Source organism: Ischnura elegans, chromosome 9 (genome assembly GCF_921293095.1).
Source record: "Ischnura elegans chromosome 9, ioIscEleg1.1, whole genome shotgun sequence".
Lineage (NCBI taxonomy): Eukaryota > Metazoa > Arthropoda > Insecta > Odonata > Coenagrionidae > Ischnura > Ischnura elegans.
The window spans coordinates 73,090,577-73,117,431 of NC_060254.1; the positions used below are offsets into that span (position 1 = coordinate 73,090,577).

General features: G+C 39.6%; 1 protein-coding gene and 1 non-coding gene across 2 annotated transcripts in view; both read right to left on the reverse strand.

The window, feature by feature from the left end:
• Nucleotides 1-23,917, reverse strand: part of LOC124165967 (innexin inx2) — a 30,464-nt gene extending 6,547 nt beyond the window's left edge. The window contains exon 1 of the mRNA XM_046543517.1: nucleotides 22,720-23,917. Coding sequence (XP_046399473.1) covers nucleotides 22,720-23,073 — 354 coding nt within the window. The 5' untranslated portion in view covers nucleotides 23,074-23,917. The remainder of the gene's footprint in view (nucleotides 1-22,719) is intronic.
• A 1,517-nt stretch (nucleotides 23,918-25,434) lies between these two features.
• Nucleotides 25,435-25,508, reverse strand: Trnat-agu. Its single transcript has one exon. It is a non-coding gene; the product is annotated as a tRNA-Thr (tRNA).
• Between the last annotated feature and the right edge of the window lie 1,347 nt (nucleotides 25,509-26,855).

Below are 26,855 nucleotides of genomic sequence, written 5' to 3' on the forward strand. Positions count from 1 at the left end.
TCCAAGAAGTCCTGAGAAAGTTCACGTTTTCCATTGATGATCCGTATGGAAACAGTTCGCTGAAACCTATCACCAAACACGTGAATAACAATGACGAGCAAAAACGAGTGTTGGCTGGCTATGATACCAACGTTATCTTCACGAGACCTTGCGGGTCGCTTTTACGAGAGAATTAACCTTGGCTTTTCAAACTGCTCAAAAACTGAGCCACGAGTGGAGAACTCCCAGCTGGTAAGAGGGATTTTACGCCTAGAAATGAACAATTTGGTACAATCCTAGTTAGGTACATCGTAGTCGTATTCTACATGCTTATCACTCCCCTAGTTTTGGTCTGGCCGCGTGTCGCTGTCCTGAGTGCTTAGTCTATGCCACGAGAACGAGCGCGTTTCTAATTAAGGATAGGATGAGCGCTGTATTCCTCGTGTGGAATCACCCCATACCACACACCCTGGTGGTGGCTTGCACGGTAAGTCGCAGATATAAGTGTATAAAAGGATCACATTAGCATTCAAATATATGCTAACGAAGCGATCCGCCAACTCTAAATAATTTAATAAGGCTGTTTTGGTCAGATATAACATAAAGTAATGTTGGCTTACACGATTCCTTGTAGATGCAGATTCGAATGTTGCACAGACATGCACAGCATTAAGAGTTCACTGATATTTCCTTTTATACATTAAAATGCTAATTAATTCAATACAAAGTCCAATTTTCGGAAGTCAAACCGTAAAGGACAGTGAAAGGGACATATATTGAAAGTTTCACGTGCATTAGATTTAGTTCGTATCCCAGTGAAACCTTGAAAACCCGAGAACCATACAGACGCCTCCGTGTTATCTAATTCATGCACACCTTTCTGTATGTAGTGCTTATATAGGCAGTCGAAAAACTGCACGATGAGTGACGAAATGAATCGGTAGCACAACCGGGCGAAGCACTGATTGAACTCGCCAATCTCCATACAAACTGGCCGTGAGACGTGGGTTCTATTTGTACCGTTTCAAACACAACAAGACATTTGTACTGGAAAAAATCCCCACGATCCCAACGGGCGCCTGCCTAAGAGGTGTGACGTGAAAATCACCGGTGAGCACGCTTGCTTTGGCGGCTAATAGTGAGCATTCGATGACCTCCTAGTGTCACGGCTGCGACGAAGACCCGACTCACGCGCCCCCACCGACTACTTTTGAATCACAATCAGGCAGCCCCAGAAATGAGAAAGGCCAGTGCGGAGGAGAACGCCTCGCGATCGGCGCAACATTGCTATGTAAAACAATAGCAAACCGCTTTGCGGAGGCGATTTGATCCATGAGCTAAGGCCACAATTGTAACCCCATTTCAGCATTAAAACTGCGGAAAATGGGTTAGGTTAGCATATGAAACATCTGTAAAAATACTTTATTAAAATCCTTTGATTTCTCCAAATGTATATAACGTGATGAAAAAGACATTAACACCCAACGCTTTCATCGTAGTGGCTCAATCAAATCCATCCCATCATCTCACGTTAGGTATTTAAAAGTGCCAAGAAGAATAATTTTTTACTCATGCTCAAGATATTTTAAAAGAGCCACTGTTACGGTAGAAACGGTTACATGGTAAGATTAGGGAAATAGCAGCAGAACATTTCTGAACGGTTAGGTATACGATTGCGTGATTTCCAAAAAAAAAAATAAAAACCATAATTAAAATTGGTCTACAATCACAATTGAACCCGCGAATGCAATCACGATTACATCCATTACTTTTCTGCGAAAAGACATGTGAATAAATACCCCTCCCTCTGATCGGTTTTCCCTTCCAAGCTCAGGGCCTCTCGGAAGACTTAATGTAAATTGTGGCGATTTCAACGGCAATTTCGCAGATTAAGTAACTTTTTACCGCGGGCTTGAGTGTTCTCAAAAGAAAAATTAAGCTCTTTTTTAAAAACTTCACTACTTAGAATAAATATTACGTGATAGTTAACATATTTTTTAACTATCACATATATTAAAATGGTAATCGACGTAGACTGTTATCGATAGTGTACATCGCATATTGAAGCAATATATACCTCTACCTGAGCTATATATACCCAGCCACCATTTAGATAAATTCAAGAGCAGTGTCTTTTCTGACGAAGTTAACCATATCTTACGGACGCCAACATACTACGGAAGATCAGATCATATAAATAAAATAAGAGATTATAACGGCAGCAATAGAACGCGTAAATAGATTGCATGACTTGTACTGTAGCCTACTAACCTAGGTAAAACTTAATGCATGTTTCTTAATTCAATTATTATTTCTAACAGCATATAGTAGTATAGTTTGTTATTATACGGGACGTTTTTTTTGGACGATGTGGTGTGCATGTGGGAGTCCAAATGCATGCTGCATGGTGGTGATTGATCACCCCCTGCCAAACACCCTAGAGGTGGCTCGCAGGGTATTATGTAGATGTAGATATTTAAAGGGCGTAGAACGCGGTAACCGTAGGAAGAGGCCACGATTGTAACCCCAATTCAGCATCACGATTATGGAAAATGGGACAAGCCAGCAAATGAAACAATTCTTAAATATTTCATTAAAATATTGAAGCTCACAATGAAATAAATGACATGAAAACCGACCGCTATCATTACAATCGGTCAATCAAATCCATCATGTCACCTCACGCTTCGGTAATTTCAGTCAATCGCTCGCCCGAGAGCCGAAAATTGCACTAGTTCGAGTCCGACGCCTTTATACTTCCAGCTAGGGCCATATGCTACGCTTCGTGGCAAGCCCGTCGGCATGAATAATGAGGAGGTGCTGCGGAGATTCCCTCACGGGCTAGGACACATGCCCAAGACCAAAGATAGGGAGTGGCAGACGCATTGGCTGGCCTCTTTGCGACCCGAGAAGCACGCAAACAAGTAGACCTCTTTCTCTCTCTCTCTTCCTATCCCTCTCTCATGCGTGACAATCCGAGCCGCAGTGCACAATGCCACGGAGGCAAAAAATATAAAGCAACCCAGAACTGCTGGGACTGACTGCGTAGAGGGAAGGGGGACACACACACTGCACAGTAGACGACGACCTCCCTCCCCTGTCAGACGGAGCAACGCGCAAATGAAAGGAAGGGGGGGGAAGACCCCGTCATAAAAGCGGTGTCCAAAATCGCCAGTTGGGCATCCCAAACCCAGGATTTGGGCTGGACGCCATCAAGGAAGGGAAAGTAGTCGTATTATCTTAAGAACGCCAACCTATTTCGGTATATCAGTTCAAATAGCCAATATAGGAGAGATAGACTGATTAACAGACAAGAGTCATAATATCGTTCTTTCCATGATCAACAACAGACTATAACGGCAGTTTTAGGATACGGCACATCTCGTTGCAATATGAAAACGCACTTGATAATGTTATTGTAACAACGAAACACGTAGTCCATGATAAAAAGAAGAACACAATGGTAATTTCCACACTTTTAATATTACAACTCAGCACCGACCATGGTTTCAACACATAAGTGTCATTATCAAGGTCCTTGATAATATTAAAAGTGTGGAAATTACCATTGTGTTCTTTTTATCATGGATATAAAGAACTTCCACAAAATCGAGCCGGATACGATTTTACACGAAACACGTAGTAGTCGTATATATCTTGGGGGAATATTACAATGCCTCATTGTCCTAATAAACATAAATATTGAGTACGATATGGAATGTGAAGGGTATCCTTCACCATTAGTTCAAATAATTACATATTTATCTTGTTTTATTTCATTGGCTTCACGCCCAGCAGATGGCATCACCTGCGTTATGATGCCCCAATTTATTTAGCAAGCTTTTTGGGTTGGGTGCTCAAAATTTGGCCTCCTAAATCCACGCTACCAAATGACTGACGAGTTGGAGCTGTACGCTTTTCGTGGGACTACAGAGCGTGGGCCAGTTCAGTGGGGTTTCGAAGGGGAGGGGGCGCAGTGGCAAGAGGGGGGGGAGGGATAAGGACGGAAGCGACGAACTGGAAATGAAGGGGGAGAGGGGGAGGTAGGGCGGAAGCCCCAGGGCCGTGAACCGCTGGCGCTAAAGCTGCCACCGCGATCCCTGCTAGTTTCCGGCTACCACTGGGAATCCCCACCAACCAACCACTGGGCCACGCAAGAAGCCGCGCGGAGTAAAGGCAGGTTTACAGGAAAAATCATTCGTATCCGTTTATATCCGTTCGAAGAACTTGGCTTGAATTTACACTAGCCATACGACAATGGTGACGTTCACAGAAAAAATTATCGTGAAACTACGAGAGGAGGAGTGTCTCATCCATTTTTTTCGTGAGCATTGCCTAAGCCTCGGCATCTGCAGTGGTAAATAAGTATGCTTTCGTGTTTGACGGTCTCGGTGCCGGCGGGGAAAAGTCCTCGCAAGCCAAACAAGAGGTCGCGGGTTCGAGTCCCACCTGATGAGTGTGGAGTCCCACCAACACCCTCGGCATAGATACCACTCCCACCCACAGAATATTTTGCTCAGCATTATTAAATTGATTTGACAATTTAACAGTAACTCAAACCGTAACGTGCATTATTTTTACTTTAAACACCATTTTTTAATTTATATATTTTCCATTACCTCATAAACAGCACATATAGGGCCTTTACAATGAGAAATTAAAAATTAACAACGAAGGACATTCACACACGCCCATGCCCTGGATAAGGGTAACTTACCCAGGAGGGACTCGTACCCGCGACCTTCAGTTTGGCAGGCGAGGACCCGCCACGGAGGCCGGCAAATTTTCACGAAAATATTTCTGCACGAACGCAGTCCAGACCGAATTCAGAAAAATGGGAAACACACTTCAGTTTTTGGCAAAAAAAATAGAGGACCACGATGGAAAAGGTGAATTAACTGATAATTTATTTAAATCTGACATTTTATTAAATTTTTATTTAATTATGTCACACGTCAATATAAAGCCCCACTGGACTCAATAAACAACGCCTCCCCTCGCTACAAAACTTCTTACTTAGATGGAAAATTCAACAACGTCAGTCTCTCGACGACGTCTTCCCTCCAACGAAGCCTGAAAATGGTTTCCTGGAAGTCTGCGGTCTATCGTAGCGGCGAAGGGAAATTTAAGCGCGGAAAAATAACAAACAACACGGTGAGACGCAAGCGTAAAAGATACTTGAAGCAGAAAAAGCGATACGACAACGAACACCCACCTGAAAGATCCCAGAAAAATTCTCACGAGCAATGATTGGTCCCAAACATCCCAGCAAATGAACAATTTGACTCAATTACAACACTTGCATAAATAATCTATACAACGCATACACGCAAGAGAATGAAGAAACAAAGAGTGACCAGCAATTTGTAGTTATCGAAGAGCAACACCACAGAGGAAGATACAAAAGACTGATACAAATAGTTTGGTTTGTTTTGGTGAAGTTCCAGCAAATTAACGTTTCAAACTAGCCCTTCTCATTGATATATCTTAATTTATCATGCACGTTGCGTCATTAAAGAATAATTCCAAGCCAATTCAACAGCCAAACAAAGAGTGCAAGATAAATGCAGAGAAACATAATAATCGTTTCAAAACGATCACAACTCTCATGGTGATGACAAGGATGATATTAAGAGGAGAAAGTTTTTTCACTAAAAGGATACTTCAAGATCAAGAGTAATTGACGATTAAGATAAACGTCGATAAAAATTCACTTTCGATCTCGAGATAAACGTCAGAATGAATATTACATAAGTCCTTTGAGATTTCCTATTCTAAAAGAGATCGCCGAGATTCCTAATACGCAATTGTGAAAATCTTGTACAGAGATCTAAACGCTAATCAAAAAACGTTCACTGGTGTCAATTATGATAGTAGTAACCTCAAGAACCTATCGCAATTTTTAATATAAAATAAAACTCATTAAGAATGAGTTATTTCTTCACTCCGAGGAGAGAAAATACATTTAGCGAAGATAGATTGCATGGTAAGCTCAATTGCACGAGAACTAGTTGAAAATAGGCACATAAAACAAAAGAGATCTTACACCATACAGTAAACACATTAAGTACCCTTCCCTCTTCTTCAAAGAATAGTACAAATCATAGCGTTAAAATCATAGAGTAACGACATATGATTGCTATTGTTACCATGGTGCATCTTCCAAAACTAAAATCTTTCCATCCAACACAAGTAAAAGCATATGAAGCAGGGCAAAGGGATTCCACCCGGGCGTGATGCGGTAGGATGACGTATGAATGTTTACCAAGCGTCTTAATTCGAGGCGGGGTGCTAAACGTTAAAGCTCGCTAGTAATTCCTCCCTGGTTGACGAAGGCAAGGATTTTTAGCACATCTCAGCACAACCGAGGGACCAAATAGCAGAACAAAAAAGCGCCGAAGCAAAGACAACAGACGCCTCTAGCGGGCAACCAGCCAATCCAAGAATCAAAACGTCCTTACTACTCTTTTACCACAATTATCGATTTCAAAGGGTCCAAGGATGTTTGTACAAAATCCAGTAGAAAATCCTTCCACGGAACAAAGGATAAATCACTAACAGAGGTCCACATCAGTGTGGTGTCGTGCCTAGCCACAATTCAATAACATTATGCGGATTACAGCCTGGCACAGATAACAAATCATTATCAACCGAAGAGATCTTTACAATTCTTAAATTAATGAATTCCCTATAATAACAAAATGAAAATGGAATTTTTTGTACTGATGGATGTATATGTATATATATCAATGGAAAGGTAACTTTAAAGGAAAAATATTCAACAAATTGATGAAGTACAAAGAATAATGTGAAACACGTTACCATGTGACCAAATTCGGTGAAATTTGAAGCCACTTACATTATTTTCATTTATGTACCCAACATAAATAAATGTCACCAAATCAACACAAGGAAATGTAGAGTTAAGAGTCGTGTTGGATACACGAAAATTTCAACAGCTTAAATGCAAAAGTTGTGATTATTAGACATGAACAAGCTAACATGGCGTGGTATTCCATATTATGAGAGTAATCACTTGATTGTGAAGTACAAGTGAACCTCAACATAGTAATTTTAACGTGTTACAGTTATTACACAATGCTTATGAAAAGAAGTCACTACCTTCAATTAAAATTTATAATATTATATAAGGAATTGCTAATAACTTATGAATATTTTGATTAACACTGATCAAATGGTTGCAGGCTCAATTTTGCGAAATCTTAATTCAGATAAACGAAGGCTATCTAGGTATTTTACGAAGTTAACCACAAATTTATTCACAACAAAAACAGGTATGACCGGTTTTATCGAAGACCGCACCGGTTCCAGTCGACTTTACGTCGAAACAGGTCGCGAATGGCATACTAAGTGAATGATATTTTACATACGTTAGATATTAATATCATAGGGAGAATGAAAATCGATGAACCACGCAATATAGAGAAACCCCTTTATAAAACTATGGTATAACTGACAGCCAATAAGGAAAGTGTTAAAAAGATACGATGCTTTCCAGGCGAATTATTGGCCTTCTAACACGCTGGCCCTCTATAATTTCTCTTGTGGAAGACATTCGGGATGATGGACCCGGGGTACGGACCAAGAAGAACTTGACATCTACATAATGCCCTGCGAGCCACCTCTAGGGTGTTTGGCAGGGGGTGATCAATCACCAGCATGCATCATGCAATTGGATGCAGGATGCAGTTAGAGTCCACGCAATTGAGGTCCTTGACATGGGTTCCATTGACCAGTTTAAATGGTTGGAATGTGTGTAAATGGAAGATGGGACTTAGAGGATGTAGAGCTAGTGAAGGTAGTGTCATACGGCCAATTTCCTAGAAACGACATTCAGTAGCCCCAGGGATGACCCCCGAGTCGTATCTCGAAACTTCGGCAGAAATTCGGTGTCCTTTTAACATGGTGGGAATCCCGAGAAAAGTATACCCACACGAAAAATTAGTTGCACCCATAGTGCTCATACGGTATGAAGACCTAAGAACGCAATCTCCCACCGTAACGAAAGTGAACGAACGGATATACTTCCTCAAAAAATTGACTGCTTTCTGTAAACATAAACCCATGATCCCACAGATGTCACCACAAAAAATCTCTATTAACGCATGCTAGTTACGCAATGATTTCCTCCATCATTGAAGAACATGATTTTGTAAAACATAACGTCACACTCAGGGCCAATTCCATAATCTCTGCTCAACGCTAACCATAATATGATATAGCCTACAGCCTTCAAGCTAAACCAGAACTTTCATCCTCCGCCTAGTAGAGTGGAAGGCTCTCTCATCTTATGGTTACTGATAACCAGACATCATAAAACCTACTGTCAAAGCACTCATCGATAAACCGATGGCCGCTGCCGAGTAAAAACGCTAACACATAATCGCAGATCACTGTGGAGTGGTACTACTAGAGTGGACATACAACGGAAGATCAGATCATCTAAATAAAATAAGAGAGAGACTGTAGAACAGACATATTCAGAATGTCTTTTTTTCCACGATCAATAAGAGATTATAACGGCAGCGATAGAACTAATAAATAGATTAGATGACTTGTAGAGTAGCCTACTAACCTATGTAAAACTCAATGCATGTTTCTTAATTTTATTATTATTTATAACAGCATATGGTAGTATAATTTTGTAGTATGTGTGACGTTTTCTGTACTGCGTGGTGTGCATGTGGGAGTCCAATTGCATGCTGCAAGCTGGTGATTGATCACCCCTGCCAAACACCCTAGAGGTGGCTCGCAGGGTATTATGTAGATGCAGTGAATTCACAACCTCAAATAAAATCCTCGAAGCACAAGGTGACCCACAAGGAAAGGAACTGGTCCTCTTATCCGGGATATATGAACAGCACACGCCTGTGGCTGGGATTGGGGTGAACTCTACCCTCTCCTATCCGAACCCACCTTTGGGTTAATCACCGATTGAGTGGCCACCACCATTATAGGAAATACTGGATGAATGGGTAAATCCTAACTGGGTAGAATGGGATGCAATTGTGAGATAGAGACCAAGACAAATAACAATACCCGTCTTCGAAATGGCTTAGTGCATTCCTGCCATCGTTCATTTCCTTACTTATGTCCACTCTTGTCTCTCCCTGAAGCCCTTTACCTCGTTTCAGAACTCTTCCCCATTGTCATGGGAACCACCAGTTATTCGAGTCATCCCCATTAACGAGCTAAGCCTGACTGAGTCCCAGCCCAGATAATGTTCTAACATTGGAGGCCCCACCAGCGTCCTGTAACCATGAGTCAACGTATAAACTAACGTTACCTTTCCTTTTATCCTACTCCTCCATTTGCACACATCCCATCCCATTCAAACTGGTCGTTGGCCTTTATGCCAGGTTCTTCCTTGTCTACATATACCCATGGCCCCTTGCACCGAATGTCTTCCAGAAGGGAAATTGTTGAAGGCCAGCATAAAACCTGTTGTCTAATAATTCGGTTTTACGTGGAAATAACCCATTGGAAGTAAGGGTAAGCCTTGGGACAAGGCAGCAACTGACCGCTCAGATTTTTCCATTTTTCGAGACGAGAGTTAGATTAGCCAGAATTATTCGCCTGTATCTCGGAACAAAAAATTAGAATCTGAGAAAATAATTACATATACATACTTTTAATCCGAAACACAAGTAAACGTTAATAATGATCTTTTTAATACAAGACTACCGTTAAATTTCAAGGCAATAGCAAAATTTGTACACAATTCATTTATTACGAAAAACGAATAGGAAATCAGGAGTGACATAAAAAAGGGAAGTCTGATAGTGTGCAACAATTATCTGATGATGTAACTACAGTCATAATCGAATTAAATGGAAATTCTGTAACGCCATTACTCAGAATAAAAAAAAAACAAAAAAAAACTCTCATGACATCAACTACGCTTAAAGATACTCTATAAAAATTCCCTTAAATTCCATTCAACAACGGAATATTAAAAATTAAAAAAACTTAGCAGCAGCGCACACCAACCGACCGAGACGCTAAAAAAAATTCCTAAGTACAAACAGGTCCTTAATTATAACTTTTAGGTAAAAATGATTTATGGTTTTATAGAAATACAAAACTATTTTTGTGAATGCAAAAAGCATAACGAATCGTCGAAAATAACGCCATACTGAGATTATTGTGTCAGTCTAAGATGACAATCGTCCTAGATGAATGAGAAAATGTTTCGCCAGCAATTAATCAATCCCAAATCGCTACTAAACATAACCTCATCGAGTAACAGAACAAGCCACAAAAAATGAAAAACAATCCCTTAGCAGACCTTCTTTTAATGATTTGGATGAAGAACCATTTACATGGCATAACTAATTTCTACGATAGTTATAACATTCAGTTGTAACCAAATTCACGCCTATGAATGTCCTAGGGTAACGTTGATTTGAATCGAAAAAACACCTTGGCAAGCACCTCTAGCCAGATATTACACCCCAAACCACTCGAAATATTAAGCTGGATACTTCGAAACTCACTTACCTACTAGTAAGTTTCTATGCCTGTCATCCACAATACCAGCTCCGACAGAAACGATAAATTGAGATATTTTGCCGAACGGATAGGTACGGGAATTAGTTGCTCCTCCGAACAATAGAGGACTTAGCTAGGCGTAACATCGTTTTATTTGTTGAAAGCTGGTTTCTTAACACCCCCTCCACACCCTTATGAAGGCGGCTTGCGGGGTAGTATGTAGATTTAGTCGATTCTCAAGAGGATGTAAATGATGTAATAATATGGCGTTCCTCTTACCATCGCCTATGCATGCACTACGTCAACCCTCAAGACCACTACGACCATTCTACCCCTTCATGAGCCTCACAGAACAGAATTCTGAACAGAAGGCAGACCGAACGCAAAGGAAGTGCCCTCACGTACTGCATTCAACGACAAGATACGAGTCCGCTGTCCGCTCAGGTATCACGTATGCGTTTGATTTCTAAATCGCATCAATTAAGGGCAGTGCCCGACCGCTGTGCCCGACCGCTATGCCCTCCGCTGAATACCTCCGGGGACGTAGGCATCAAAAGGCGCCGGCCACACCGCGTTCAACTCACACGAGGAGTGAGTTAGCTTTCACATATTCATGCGTCCTCACCAGAGAAATGAGCAGACGCAATGAAACACGGTATTCGATAAAAGAATCCCAGGGAATGGCGATTGTAAAGTCATGAGGCCTGTTTACACAATGCATTAACACGCACAAGTTAACGTGCGAATGAATGAACGATTTTTGTGGAACGGAACATGCGCCAATACATTTAGCAAATTAGAACAGGTTCTCTTTTCTGCCTATGCATTTGCGCAAGTTGGGTGGTTACGAGGTGCATTTTCGTGTTCATTCAAGCTTTCATATATTTAAACATAAACTCGTAGGGGTTAATAAACCGCGAAAAACAGGCCTATAGAAACGAGCCTTTCTTCCCTCACGAACCTAATTGGATACTTTGAGGGTCGATGTAATTATTTTATACGCGCAAAAAATACGGTTCCATCAACTCTGCCTCTCCGCGGTTTGAATTTTAGAATTAATATTTTCAATGCGTTGCAGAAAGGAATATTTTCAAACGACTTCCCAGGCGTAATGAAAGAGCCCATACTTACTATGGTTGGTTGGATGATGCTCAAACAATCAAAGAAATTGATTGGAAAACGGGAAGGTTCGATATTCAATTTTTCTGAGCATGATAAAGACAGCACAGAAACTACTCGATATAAGTAAACATAAGCGCAAGCAGGAGATGATGTCTGTAAACTAATATCAATTAAAACCTTTTGCCTTCTCAGCATGCTAGGATTGTTAGACGCGAGGAATCGGAGAAAAAGAAGGTTTTCCCGAAGGAAGCTATATTCATTGACCTCCTTCTGTTCAAGATAAGAGGTAAACTCACAGGCATGTTTTGAAAAATAATCTGCAAAAATGCTGAATAAGGCTGCAATGGGGGAAAAAATGGCCTATTAAAAAATCAACAGATACGCAAGGCAGGGGAAACGAGATAACCTCTAAGACTCATCTCGCCAAGCGGATGAAATAATACGTCGAAGATGGCACGGCCACAAATAATCTACACAGCAAAGGCAACCCAGGAAAAAAACATTGCCTTATTCGCAGCCGGCGAGCTGTCTACCGGAATCAAATTTACGCAAGACTGAAAAGACAGTCCGACACTTGGAAAGATGCCCATGAAAAAATACCACCTTGAAACTTGAGAGACTTCCACGATAAAGTTCTTTGATCGCTATCGCATTTGAAGAGGGTGCGTTATCAAATCGAATACTCATTGTCGTTTTTTACGTCAACTACCAATTGTTGGTAATCAAAATATTCTTCTTTGTCAAATGTGAAGGTTAGGTATGATGACAAAGTGTAGAATAGCGAATGAAGACGAATTAGAACGGTGTATTTTCCGACAGAAATGAAAGTCCTATCATACATTTAAACAGCTACGATGGTTTCAATAAATGATCACAAATGAAAAAACGACTTCTTTTTCTTCCACTAATTTATTTTGACGGTACGACATGTTTCGACCTTGAGCGGTCATTTACGAGTACTAGGGACATTTACGAGTACGAAAGTACGAAGTACTCGTAAATGATCGCTCAAGGTCGAAACATGTCGTACCGTCAAAATAAATTAGTGGAAGAAAACGAAGTCGTTTTTTCATTTGTGAACTTCAACTTCCACAAAGTTGAGCATGACACCATTGAACGTATCAATAAATGATCCTATTTTACTCTTAAAAACGAAAACGAAGAACACCAATACTTTCTCAGGTACCTATATAATGTTATTATTTCATACGTAATAGAGACTATCATTTCGTAAAAAAAACATTTCAAATAAACCATAGGGGTACATATAAACTTATGATAGAATTCGCCTCCATTAGAGATAGCACGACATTACGCAAAATTTGATGACATAGAAAGAAAATTCTCGCTTTTAACATCCCATACACCGCATCGACAATGATTCGTATTCTGAGCTCGTCTCCCTTGGGAATAATATTGGAAAAAGTAACCAATCAATGCACACAACGATCTCATTTCGTACTCTTATCTCATACATAGCGACTTAAAGGGCGATCCTACGGGTAAAACATAATGTTGCGATGCCTAGCAACGATCAGATAGTCCAGACGCAATCAATGAGCAGGATCGACATCTTGTCTTCTACATGCGGATTGAATAACAACGAATAGAGACAGAGATCAATGTGTAATTCAGAGCGGCTCCGTTAACGTGGACAAATCGACAGTCTGTTTATGAGCAGCAATGAATTGACATGGATCATAGCAAGGGCATGAGTCGTAGATTATCTTGAACCATGAACTGCAGGATAAGTGCCTATAATAGTGACGAAACCAAGAACGATGCATTAACTATTTCTTGGGGCGAGAACTCACTTTTTAAACAGCGTATGGAAGAGACGAATGAACAGCTTTCGTAGGGACTCAACTGAAGAAAAGGATCAATATTCAACCCATTTCAACGAGCCCTATATCCTAAAATAAACAAACTATACGTACAGCTACCAAAACATTAAAAACTGGCTTCTTTCGAAGGAAATACAGATAAATGTCTATTTCCTTCTCCAGTGATTTCACAAACAACAGCTCCATAGCAATAGAATGTCACTGACGTATGCTATCTGTTTTAGGGCCATGAATACATGGAAACCTATGCTTCAACGGAGCCCAGGAGTGTGTACAGTAGCAGCCCATGAGAAAGACGCCTCCCAAAGGCAAAAATCCATTTCGGATTCATGGCTTTGGGAGGTACGTGTGTTTATAAGGTTTATTTTAGAAAACAATGCACCGACTACGAAATGGTGCGCAAAGCACACCCCACATGGACCCTATAGATCACTTGCTGGATACTTGATAAAGCTCCAGCTAAATCAAAGCACTAAAGACTAAACATAACATAACACTTTCCCACTAGCTATTACACGTTACTCTTTGAGATAATCGACCAATAGAAGAGCACACTTCTAGTTGCCACTTAAGGCTCGCAAAATACTATCTCGAAGCATTATCGCGAGATAGGAATCAAGATTTATATAACCAAGTCCATATCTCTCATCTATAGCGTCTATAATTTATATAATACTATTCAATTTTTCAACTGGAGGTAGATTTAAATAGATAGCTTCAGTAATTATCTCGCCCGACTCCCCCCCCCCCACATTTGACTTTTCTGTTCAGTTCACAATCTACCTACATGATTACATTTCAAAAAGGGCGATTTCATATAGTCGTAGGGAGTTTATGATTAATAAGGCACATCAAAAAGACAATCAATACACCATTAATAGAGAATATGTGCTGTTTTCAAACTAAAAACCTATTTATAAAACACCTCATCAAAACAACGAATCGGAAGTAAGACAATAAGACTTGAAATTTATTATACGCTTATTACACAACAGGCATTTACATAAATGGGCACGCATGTATTTTTTATCGTATTCGTTGTATTACTACGACCATCTGGTGAGCATGTGAGGATTGTCTTACATGCACACCAACATGACATCCGGTCGTGGTGGTTGGTCATCCTCTGTGTAACACTCTAGAAGTGGATTGCATGGTACAATTTGAATACATCTACATCAACATAATTCCCAGCGAGCCACCTCCAAGGTGTTTGGTAGGGGGTGATCAATCACCAGCTATAGCTTAATACTGCACACGGTAGTCTAGGGTAAGGGGTAAACGCCACATTTTCCAGCGATCTACAGCGAACAGCCTTATAATCCCGATCGCAGACAACCAAGAATCAAAAACGTGAACTATGCTTAAATTGCCATGAGCAGACAAGGATCAAAAACATCACGTATATATCTATATAATCGGACTTCTCATCGGGCCTCCTCGTAACGTAAGCCCAAAAAAATCATCACCGGGCATTGATATCACCTGCGCGGATAATCAATCACGCAGCAAAAGGAGACCCTAAAACGCTCTAAGAGATTAATATGGTGAACTGTGAATAATAGCAGCAAACAAAGGCACATGTCCATGCATGTGAGTGAGAACTTCTAAGATAGACGTCCAGACGTCGGTCCACTGACGCAGGAGGGAGAGGGAGGAATGGTAAAACTGGTAGCCAGCGCAACCGGTTGCCCGTAGACACGGTTTCGCGACCAGCCCTCTGCAATTGACCAGCATCACTCTTCGATCGACCCGAGCACTTTAAAATTTAAGATGGCCGCCCAGCGGGTTGCCGGCGAGAAAACATGACAGGTCCACGAGGAACCGGTCACTCACCGCCCACAGATTCAAACGCAAGGGAGACCTTCCGAACGGTATGGTAGAAAGCAACATATGGAATCCAGCTACCGTCCTTATGAAATCCGAAAGAAACGGATTGAATTTGAGACAGTTGGCTAGTAATAATTGCGAATAAAATAGCACCATTACCGATGAGATGTATCTGATCACTTTTTTAAATTGATAACCTTAGTACAGTTAACCGTCAATTTTCATTCTAATCATACAATGTTCATCAGGTAAAAGATAAAAAATACAAAATGTCAAACATCTGTGTGAATAAGCAAGTTTAAAGACACACAGGCATATCTAACGTGATATAAATAAATTAAGGTTCAAGTGAATCTAGCATGTGTTTCCACAAAATCTGGTACAAAAAATCACATAAATAACAATATTTGCTTTTAATTCCTTAAATTACTTTTGCCACAGATTTACAATTGCTTCCAGAACCACTTTTGTCGCTCGAAAAATATATCTCTTTCGAATAACAAAATGAAAACCAAATTATAAATCGGATTAAATATTTCCAAAGATTCCTACACCCCTGAAAAATCAATTAGCAGAACAATGAAATCCATGGAACAAAAACACACCTATAATCAGCAACATGAAAAGAATGATCTTAGGCTTTCCCGGCGTATAGAATTGTGGAAGGTTACACGGGATTTCCACCGGGTCAGGTTCTCCAACTCCATCTCGGCCGACGTTTCGATGGGCGCCTCTATTTCCGTCATGCCCTGAAGACGATGGACAACTCGCCCATCGAAACGTCGGCCGAGATGGAGTTGGAGAACCTGACCCGATGGAAATCCCGTGTAACCTTCCAGCAACATTAGAGTTGCATTTATATACGTGATATGTGCAATGAATCAAAATATTTGTTTAAATAACTTACTAACGGAAGGACAAGACGGCCCTACACAATAAGTATCCAAAGAAGTTACTAACCACTCACTGAACCTCAGTCCGAAACTTTGAACTAGTAAACATAGCGTGACAGTCCAGATTTCCCTCAAGTTGCGTGCTAAAGATGGCTACGCCTCTAGTTTCGTCAGGAAGAACCTGATTGCTATTAAGTAAATTCCCCATGAAACTCTTCAACCTTACAGTCAATGATATCTTACATTAGGTTCAATTGCAAATTTGCTGCAGTTGAGCCTAAACTATTCCTTATGTAAAGGGTCAGTGAAAAGGCTCCCCTAGCGAGGGGAGAATATTCTGGATTGATGCGGGGGGCCAAAATTAGGGGAACCGCTCAAAATCGATACCGCCTGAACTTTCGAGAAAATAAACAGAAAACATCCAAGCATGGTGAGAATACAATGCATTATACCCTACAGTCAAGCCGTCAGGCAAATTAACAACTGTAAACTCAATTCGTATGAAAATTGGCAACGTAGCGGCAGCTTTTGATACTTTGAATATTGCCATTAACACCGCGGTGCCAAGGTAAAATCATCATTGCAGCTAAATAAGATAAAACAAAGAGCATAGATAGATTCCTAGCAACAAAGGCAAATTTAAATTTGGGGTGAAAGTGAGCTAATGCCTTGTCCTTTGAAGATAAAAATAACGCATGCATTGCATTGGCAATGATAACAATATTTCTGTAACATTATTTGGTATGGAAGTAACCGTTTCCCTACATCCTAAGTAAGATCCTATATGCAACACTGTTAGCATCAAGCATACTACAAAACGGACATCACACGAGCCAAACAATAGATAATTTCCGAACAGTAGAAATTAACGCAAATTTTAAATCAACGCAAGCAAATCTAAACAAAAGCAACACAATTGCGAGTGGCTATGCACAAAAATAAAACAAGGAGAAAGGGTAACCGTAGTACCTTAATCTGTTGCCATACCCAAAAGGTGAATGAGGAAAAATCCAAGAAATAGCAACGAAAACATGTTTTTAAATTCATCCAAACGAATTCATGCAAGAATTTTTCGACTAACAGTAAAAAAAATATCACGCGTGATTACGCAGGAAAATTACAAGAGAAGAAAAAATAAAAAATATGAAAAAAAAACACCGAGAGAAGGTAAATTCTGATGAGCGGACAATAAACAGCACATTCGTTTTAACTGAATGTACGATAACCCGAATGAGCATTAAAAAATGATCTAAACGGGGCAAATGAGATGCAAGTCTTTTTTAATGTTTACAAAATAAGCCTAATAGATGTGTACATTAATCAGAACTTTTGACGGATGTCCTTCGATAGAAAGAAAATAAAAAACGAATAAGTCAAAATTCCACACACACGACAGAGTTCAAGCCTGCCTTCTAAACGCTCTACCCTCCATCTTGTGTAATACCCCAGAGAAAACAACCCCCTCAGTGAAGACTCGACCACTATAACACTTAGAAATCAACCACGTTTACCTATCTCGACGATGGAGTACATCATGGAACATTGATCAAGAATCAGCTTAAGTCATAATACTTTCACAAATTCCTCTGAAAATTATTAATTGATAATAAATAAAAAAATCACATCGATCCTCTCTCCTAGAAACACGTCACGACCACCGTTGAAATCACTGCGGTCACTTGAACAATAATCTAAGGCTAGTCACCATAGAAACGAAAGAACAATGTACGTTACACATACAGAGACCAACATTTATATCGAAAATTCTCTTTATTAAGAGATATTGCAAAGAAGTGCGGACTGTGAAATAATTTTTCTTTTTTATCCACATGACCAACATATCGATACTAAAGAATGAACATAGCTAATGATTAAATTTACAACGGAAATATGTAACGCAATTGGTTTTTGGGCTGTAAATAATAAAAACAACGCCCAAATGAGGAAATCACAGATGTTACTCTCCAAAAGACACAAGTGGCTTCGCCCAAAATATGTATCCTAAGAAATCTTATCTCCGAACCCACAAATATATAAGGCCGTATAACGGATACACCATCCAAACCAATAAATAAATAAATACATAAATCCATAAGCATACCTTAATTTTCGTAATGATGGGACCAATAAAAGTAAACAACGAACATAAATTAGGGATTTTTTCAATACCTCAGCAATGGAAAAAATGAAGTAAGTAATGAAATGGAATAGATTTTCTGACGAATAAAACTGAAAATCCGCCCACTTAAAGATATAGAGTTTACATTCAACATGCATAACAATAGAAAGGTCAATACAAGCAAGAAATGATACCACAATATTCAGTATTAACTAAACGGGAAATCCTGAAACAGCCCAGCCCTCATTAATAGTTTTTTTAATGCAATTTAAGCTGATTTCATACTTAAACCCCTTAAAAATTACCGTTAAAGGTAAAAAAAAATGATGTTATGAATTGAAATTAATTTTCGAAGACCATTTTCAAATTGAAGCCAGATTTACTACTGTAATCGATGCCAGGATATTTTGGTTTCACAATGGTTTGCATCATATTGCACATATAAACAAAGAACTTTAACCTATCTTCACCAATTGCATCCCCCCCTTTGCCCGATTCCAAAATCTGAAGACATTACATCAATAAAATGGCGCACATAATCAGTTGACCTATAGCTCAAAAGAATAGCATTATTACGTCAATACCAAGCAATTTATAGCAAAGTTTAACATGACACTAACTCAATTAAGACGTCAGCAATGGCAGTGAGAAAATACTGTTCGATGTTTTGTCTTTGTTTCCTCACCAAGGAAACGAACACAGCGACTCCTACACAAGGCCAAGCAAATTAGAGCCGTAAATAACGGTTTACCTAAACTCCTAAGTACCACTTTTTCCGACACATGAAATTGCCAAAACACGAATTCCAGAATTCAAATGCGCCGCGATGCACCAACGGGAGCCTACTGATCAGTGGGAACACGCAATTGTAAAGCGACGATCGAAATTGTACGGTTATTGATCTTGGCGCCACCACGTGCTGACTCCCCAGTAACAGCAATGGCGTAGGAATACGTAATGCCCGGCTTCAAATAGCGCCGCCTCGTCATATAACCACTCAAAATTTCAAAACCAACGGTGCGCTTACAGTTGGGAAATATGTAAATCAAAACTCGGAATCATCCCGTGAACCCAATAATAAAATATAATCTGAGAACTTCAAAGCCATACGAAATGTTGACAAAACAGAAAAATGGCACCAAATACGATTTGAATGCTAATATACGTTAGCAGCATTATCAGTATTATTGAATTAAACCCCCTCTATATGCCATTTTACCATATAAATATCTACGACAAGGTACCATTCAACAAATGCAGAACTCAATATCTGCCAAGAAAACAAATGTTTTGAAGATCATCGGCGTACTACAAGAAGTTATAACCGTATTTAATTTCAAATTTTAAATTATAATAATCGAATCATAGCAATATTCTGAACCAACATGGCAATATCATTATCAACAATTTTCAGGCACAACAACAGCGAAGATGATCAAGGGTTAAAAGTAAAACGATAATTCAAAAGGCGTCAATAATAGCAGCAACTCAAAGCGTCGATAATAATGTCTAGCAACAACTTCGATGGAGAGTAAATATTACCTTACTCTTAGTTGCCTATCGCGGTGAAATGTGAAATGACATACGTAGCTATTTCGAGACAATCACCATGTTGCGGTATATCGTACGATAATATTAAAACCAGATGAACGAATTCGGATAAGGTTAAAGGAGGTTAATGAAGTCACTTTCCCGTGGTATGAAACGTAGTCATTCGCCAAGAAGGACAGCTACTTATTGTAATTCCATTCCTCATTCAACTTTTAACACATCTACTTCCCAGTAACCGATCTATATGAATAAAACTTTTAGTGGGCCCTAAATATCCTACATGTAACTACATGCCTAACTTCTTCACGCGAACGATGGTGCAGAAAGATGCAAATCAGATATGGTGGCCGACGCAGCTCCCACGAGCGAGAATCTTGTTGGGGACAGGTTCATGGTTCTACAGCCGCCGCTAGGTGTCTCGCCGATCGAGGTCTACCCTCGTAACATCAAAAGGCACTTGGAAGGATATGCTCTGGTACGAACAATAATTAGTCATTATTGAGATTTTTGATGAACAAATGGAAATAAATATCCACGGGTCAAAAGCAAATATTCAGTATTTTACAATAAAACCGGGATAGCTACAATAAAAAACACTATTTTACGGAATAATTGCAGAATTAATTCATTGTTTTGATGAGCTTCCATTCGATGTTTTACGACTTGCAATCTCAAGAATATATATATCGAAAAGAAACGAAACAAAAAATTCGTGATGCTAAGAACAAAAACTGACACAGCGAACCAGAGGTGTTTACGTTACTATCAATATGAAATGAGCAACTGTTTCTAACCGCGTTATCACACTGGAAACGAGGTATTCAGAAAATTAGCATGATTATCTTTTCGGAGACAATAAAGAGGCTTTAAGTGAAGCGAGGATTGCTATGATCGGCCATTTGTGGGCCTAAATTTGGACCAATTTCATTTATTTACTCAAGGTTTGTTATTGCAAACATAGCAGTGACTATTCTGTCCAGATTTTACTTACCAGAGCCTCAAAAATGGGGCAGAAAATGAGTTGACAGTCAACTGGCTTTCAACTTTACCATCCAAATATCCTAGCATAGTGAGATCTATCTTGAACTTGACAACAAACAGCTGTACAATTACTTTATCTTGGTTTATAAACATGGAAATATAGGGTACACAATGTATTGCATATTTATCAGGAAATATTAAACAAAATTGTTTATTTTGAATGGTTGGGGTAAGGCGTTTAGCTTGAGAGGATTACGTACCATTATCATCTGTATTCAATAAATAAAAAACACTAAACTATTAAGACCTCTTCGTTATTAAACAACTCCTATCAATATCCATACGAATGTTAATATTTTACATTTATTTCATTATCAAAGGCCATATCCTGTAAACAAGTAGTACTTCTATGAAAAGAAAAATGAGGGAGGTATTTTGTTCTCAGAATTTAAAATTCGGCATACAGCATGTTCTGCTTAGTGGTGCAAAAGATTTTTACCTTGCACGATTAATCCCCAAGCAGGATTTAAACTAAGTAACTTATAACTTAATCTAGTTCAGATCGCATTCGTCATCAAAATAAAAACAACCCGTAAGTATCACAAATTAAGATAAACATCTGAACAGTATAATTCACATACATATGTTTTTCCTCGGATTATGCATATTGATAGCATCTGATACTTAAGTAATATTTTCAGAAAAACTAGGTTTTTCATTCATCCGCATACGAGAAACGACGTTTTTGATTATAGAAAGAGGAGAGGGCAAGATACACAACCATAAACTCAATATAAAAACAAACTTTAGAGAACAAACAGGCATCCCGCGACGAACTACCAATACGTTCGGTATGAAATATTGGATCTTTAAAGATAACTGAATCTTTGTTATTCCAGAAGATGGTTAATGTGGATCCATTTCAAGGCTTTCTTCAAGAATCAACGGATTAATTTGACAATTAATTTTATATATATTTATTTGGTGAATATGCTGCTTAAGAATTACAAATTTTACTAGCGAAATGCATTAAATTTTCAACAACACGCTGAATGTATGCAAAACAATCCGCATCCCACTGCAGTCCCCCATTATTCCCATTGGTTTACAAGCTTTACTAAGGGAAGAAGCGATCCGTCATCGATCGAAGCGCACCTAGCGGCCTCCGGCGAACCACGAACCAGCCGATTTGATTTCACCTTCCCCTCGAGGTTGTTTTCTGTTGTCCGTTCCTATGGGCGCATAACTCAGGGGTTCCCAATAACACTGGAAACTCGAGAGTTGGCTCGCAAGGAATAATTCGAAATGTAGACTACACATCAAGCTTCACAACAATGAAACTCGCAATCAAAAGCGAAACAAACAACCGATCCCTTAAGGTGATTTATCGATATTACCAACTTGCATTACCCAGCTCAAGGTAAAAACAGGCCAATCAATAATCACAAACAGAAGCGAACGTACAGCAAGCAGTAAGGAAGTAACCACTACTATCAGTATATTATTCTATGCAAAGATGTCATCATTGTTTACATGGTTAAAATATTCTACTCGAAGCCTTTTCAAGAAGGTTTCAGTGGATACATGCATAGTGTAATTGTTTATATAATTTTAATTTTTAGGTTATTTTATATGCATAATACTGGTATGAATAGGAATGAAAGCGATGGCATTTATTTTATTACTTTCTCTTTTTAATTACATGAGTAAAGGTTTTAAAAAAAACCTCTGCAAACATAAATCCATCACTACAATATCTCATCAATGTTTACATGGCTAAAATAATCTACTCTAACCTACACTACGCCCACTAACCAAATGAGTTTCAACCACATTCCATTTTACTCTACAACAAAAACATATCGTGCAGAATGGAAAATAAACTCACCTGGAAAAATAAGACGAAGCAGACCCACTGGTAGTACTTGTGGTACTTCAATTCCTCACCGCTGCCGTCTGGTCCGACTCCGGGATGTGGCACTTCAATACCGACCTTTCCATTAATCCGGTCTGGTATCGTGTAAGTGGAATGGATCCAGCAGTAGGTGTCCATAACATTCGGATTGATCTCGTCGACGATGCAGTCGATCGGATCACCGATGTACTGTCGCGAGGTCACCAACAGCGAGAACGCGATTAGGATAATCACGGTCGCTTTGTAGTGCAGCCGGAACACGTTGTTATCGATGCACACAGAGTCGAGCTTCAGCAGCCCTCGAACGGAGCCGAAAACGTCAAACATGGTGGCGGCTCAACGAAGACTCTCTCTCGAAAAACAGGAACAAAAAAAAAACCAAGACCTGGCTGTATATCCCGTGCTAGCGACTGCTGCGCTAAACCACGGATTTCCCGGGTTTTATTCGGCGTCCTCTCTTTGCAAGGAAAAATGAGGAAGATATTTTTTTCGAACAAAAACGCGTTCCACCAAAAAAATTAAGGCTCTTTACCCGAGAAAAATTCTTTAGAACCCCTTTTTTTTAACAGTTTTCGTTCGTCGAAAACCTTTCGGTTAAATTATCGATTTCGTAGTCGGGAGGTGGGAGATTCTTTTAAATCTTCTTCAGCTAAATCTTCCTCGTTTCATTTTTTCTTCTCTGAGCTGAGCCACTTGCAACGGCTTTGGAACAGAAGTGCACACATGTACGCGTCGGGTGTATGTATATATTACTACGAACTTCTCAGTCAGGACTGCACAAACTGATCACACAAGTTTCACGACATCCAAGGGCGCTCTTCAAGAATCCAAATATCCTTCCGGCGAAGAGGAAATTTTTATAGCCTCCCACCTCCTCTCAAGAAAAGTCTTCTCGGAAGAAAAAACACGTTCACTTAGGAAAAAAACCACACTTGTTTTCTTCGGTCTCCTTCCGAAACGAAAGGCTTGACCAAAGAAACAAACTCCCCTGCCGGCTAAGAGTACACGACGCTACCAGCTGATACTGGAGTCGTCATCGGGAGTCGTGTAAGTGGACCAAATTTAACACACTTTTCGAGACAAACCACCTTCGCGTTTTGATGATATGACTTTAGCGCAAGCTTGCTTCTGTCTGGCTTACAGTACGACGGGCCTCTACGAGGCTCTCAGGCACAGCCGATTGAGGGGAGGGGAAAAGCTTGCGAGGTGGTGGGATGGGGCGCTTACCATTGAGCCAATGGCTTCGTCGCGCGCTCGACGTTGGAGGGGAATGGGTGGCGCTGAAGGCAGTGCGGCCGTTTTCCGTAGTAGTAGCCGTGTATTCCGGTAGCTGTGGGGAAAACGGAATGGAATTCCACTCGTTTTTCGAATTGAAAATGCTGCTGGTCTTTACCCGAGGGCAAGTCAATCCGCCTCGAGGGACTAAGCTGATGTTCTAGCCTCGGTTATGGCCCCGGTTTTAGGAACCAAAGAGTGGCAATTCCACATCTTCGGATCAATTGAGGAAGTCTCCTCCCAGTACTTAAACTTGGTGTACGTATCCTTGCGCTGAACACATCTTTTTCCCCATTGGTTTTCCCGCTTTTAGCCGCGAAATTCACACGGAGTTCGGACAGTTCCAAGCACGCGTGGATTTCCCGTCGTCCATGCCTTACGCCGAATCCGTTATCACCGCGAGCAAGAAATGCCCAAAAACTGTAATGGGCCGACCTCTACACTCCGTTGAGGCTATTCGATAGTTAGGAAGGAAATAAACGGTTGAGCTTAACTACTAACGTTAGCTTTCATGTTATTGAGAGTTTAATATTGTTCCGAAATCCACCGTTCTGACACACACCCTTTTCCCTCTCAAGCTGAATGAAATTTCAAAATGGCTGAATAGTTTATCCTCAAGTCGAAACTTTAAGGTTTCCAAGATAAAGAGGAGGGAAAAAGTTATGTTTTATGTCGTAAAATATCCAAATAATCTTTTGGACGAATTTACGCGTCTTAAGGGAGTAAAAATCCTTAATTACACAGATGACCGAACCATTTACGCATTGAGAAGTACTGGTTTTTCTCATGATAACTTTTTTTCTATATGAAACCATTATTACAATTATTTAGAGCTTTTCAATTTAAATACCTACTATTAAACAACTAATTCTATCCATCAAAACCTACCACAAGTAAAATCGACGGAGGAATTTCATTACAATTTGTGAATGTAGAGAAAATGCGATGAGCCATAACAGTATTTTAATAATTATTGGCATTTAAACAAGGCGCGTAGTGCATGTTAGAGGAAGTAAATATGAATACTTTGTCCCACGTTGACCTTTCAAAACCCACCAAGAAGATGATTGAAAAGTTATCAGATAAACTTTAAAAAATATGTTGGGTTGGCTTTGATAAATTTTAGGCCGTATTCCGCCGCCCAAAAAATACTATTTTTGCAAAATTATTGGCAATAAATAATAAATACTGGCAATTAAACAGCAGTTTCAAATTAGGTGGTAAAAATATAAAAATAAAGAATTGATGTCCGAAGATGGCCTCTCAAAGTCAAATAAAAAAATGTACTTCGGAAGAATTCGTTTCACGTCATATCCAACATTGATGTGACCGTATCGTGCAAATATGAGAAAGATAAAATAAAAACGAAAAAATCATCAATAAACTGTATTGACATGGAAATATTAAAAAAGAAGGCACCGGCGAGATTCGAACTCACGATCTCCTGTTTACTAGACAGGCGCTTTAGCCAACTAAGCCACGGCGCCTTGAATTTCATACTGCAGACTTCACTGTGTAACACAGATTAATCACTTCTGATATAAATACTCCTTTGACAGAAAAATATCGCACCCCCTAAAAGGAGTTAAATATATCATCTATCCGCTGCGATGAAGTCTCCATCGTTTTAAGTTCTTTAAGACTTTGGATAGTAAAATGTGCTGCGCGTAAGGATTACGTTTTTGCAAATGTGTGTGCACATGAAATCAATTACTGAGCTTGGAGATGTTAAAATTATATGGCGATGAGTCACGCGTGGTTTTACAGAGACTAATATTTAAATATGCAATAACACTAGCTACTGACATTTCAATTCAATGGTCATCATCATAAGTTAAAAATCCGTGGGGTTAGCTTGAAACAGCATTCCACTCTTTTCACCAATTAGCTAACCTTTTTAAATCTACATACCTCTATCTTTTCTTTGTACGTCCTATTAATTTTACTTGTGCGAATCGCTCGGGTACTTATTATGCCTTCCTTCAATGATATAGACCATTTATCGGCTACTGTCGAGGACGGAGTGAGGTTACGGAAAACAAAAATATTAAACCAAAATAAGAGAAATATCTATAACTCATTTGGAAGACAATGTAAAAGGTATCCGACGGAATCAATATGGATTTTCCGAGCGTTCTCAAAATACGCTTGACATTGCAGCTTTTGTAAGGTCCCGTAAGTAATTTGGAATTGCAAAAAATATCTCGAGATGTCCAAAATTGAGCGAGCAAAAAGAACTACCTGTTGAGGTACAAAATAAAAAAGAAAATGATATGAAATAACTCCATTATATAGTTAGCTGCTATATGGGATATGGTATACACCATGAGAGACGATATCAGTAAAAAATACACGTTACTAGGCGAATACACTTGAAATTGGAACGTAGCAATAGAAATATGATGTTTATAGAAAGCTATGCAGTACTACAGTCCGCATTTCCATTGGCTTACCGTGGCATATGCAGATTGCCTTCATAATTGGTTGGCAAGTTTTGATTTCTCATGAATGTGTAAGTATAATTTGTTAGTATACTGAAACATTTTTATGACCGCGTGGTCTGCATGTGGGAATCCTATTGCATGCTGCATGCTCCTGATTGATCACCCCCTGCCAAACACCTTGTAGGTGTTTCACAGGATTATATGTAAACGTATATGTCATGCAAAGAAAAATGGATGCAGGGGCGCAAGTCTAAAAAATTAAAGAATCCGACGCTTTCGTATGCGTTATTGATTGGATATTCATGATCAAGCAGATACTTGCTTCAAAAGGATTCCATCTTACCAGTCGTCAGAATACAAGTTTGACCGGGTGTAACTGGTCATCTGATC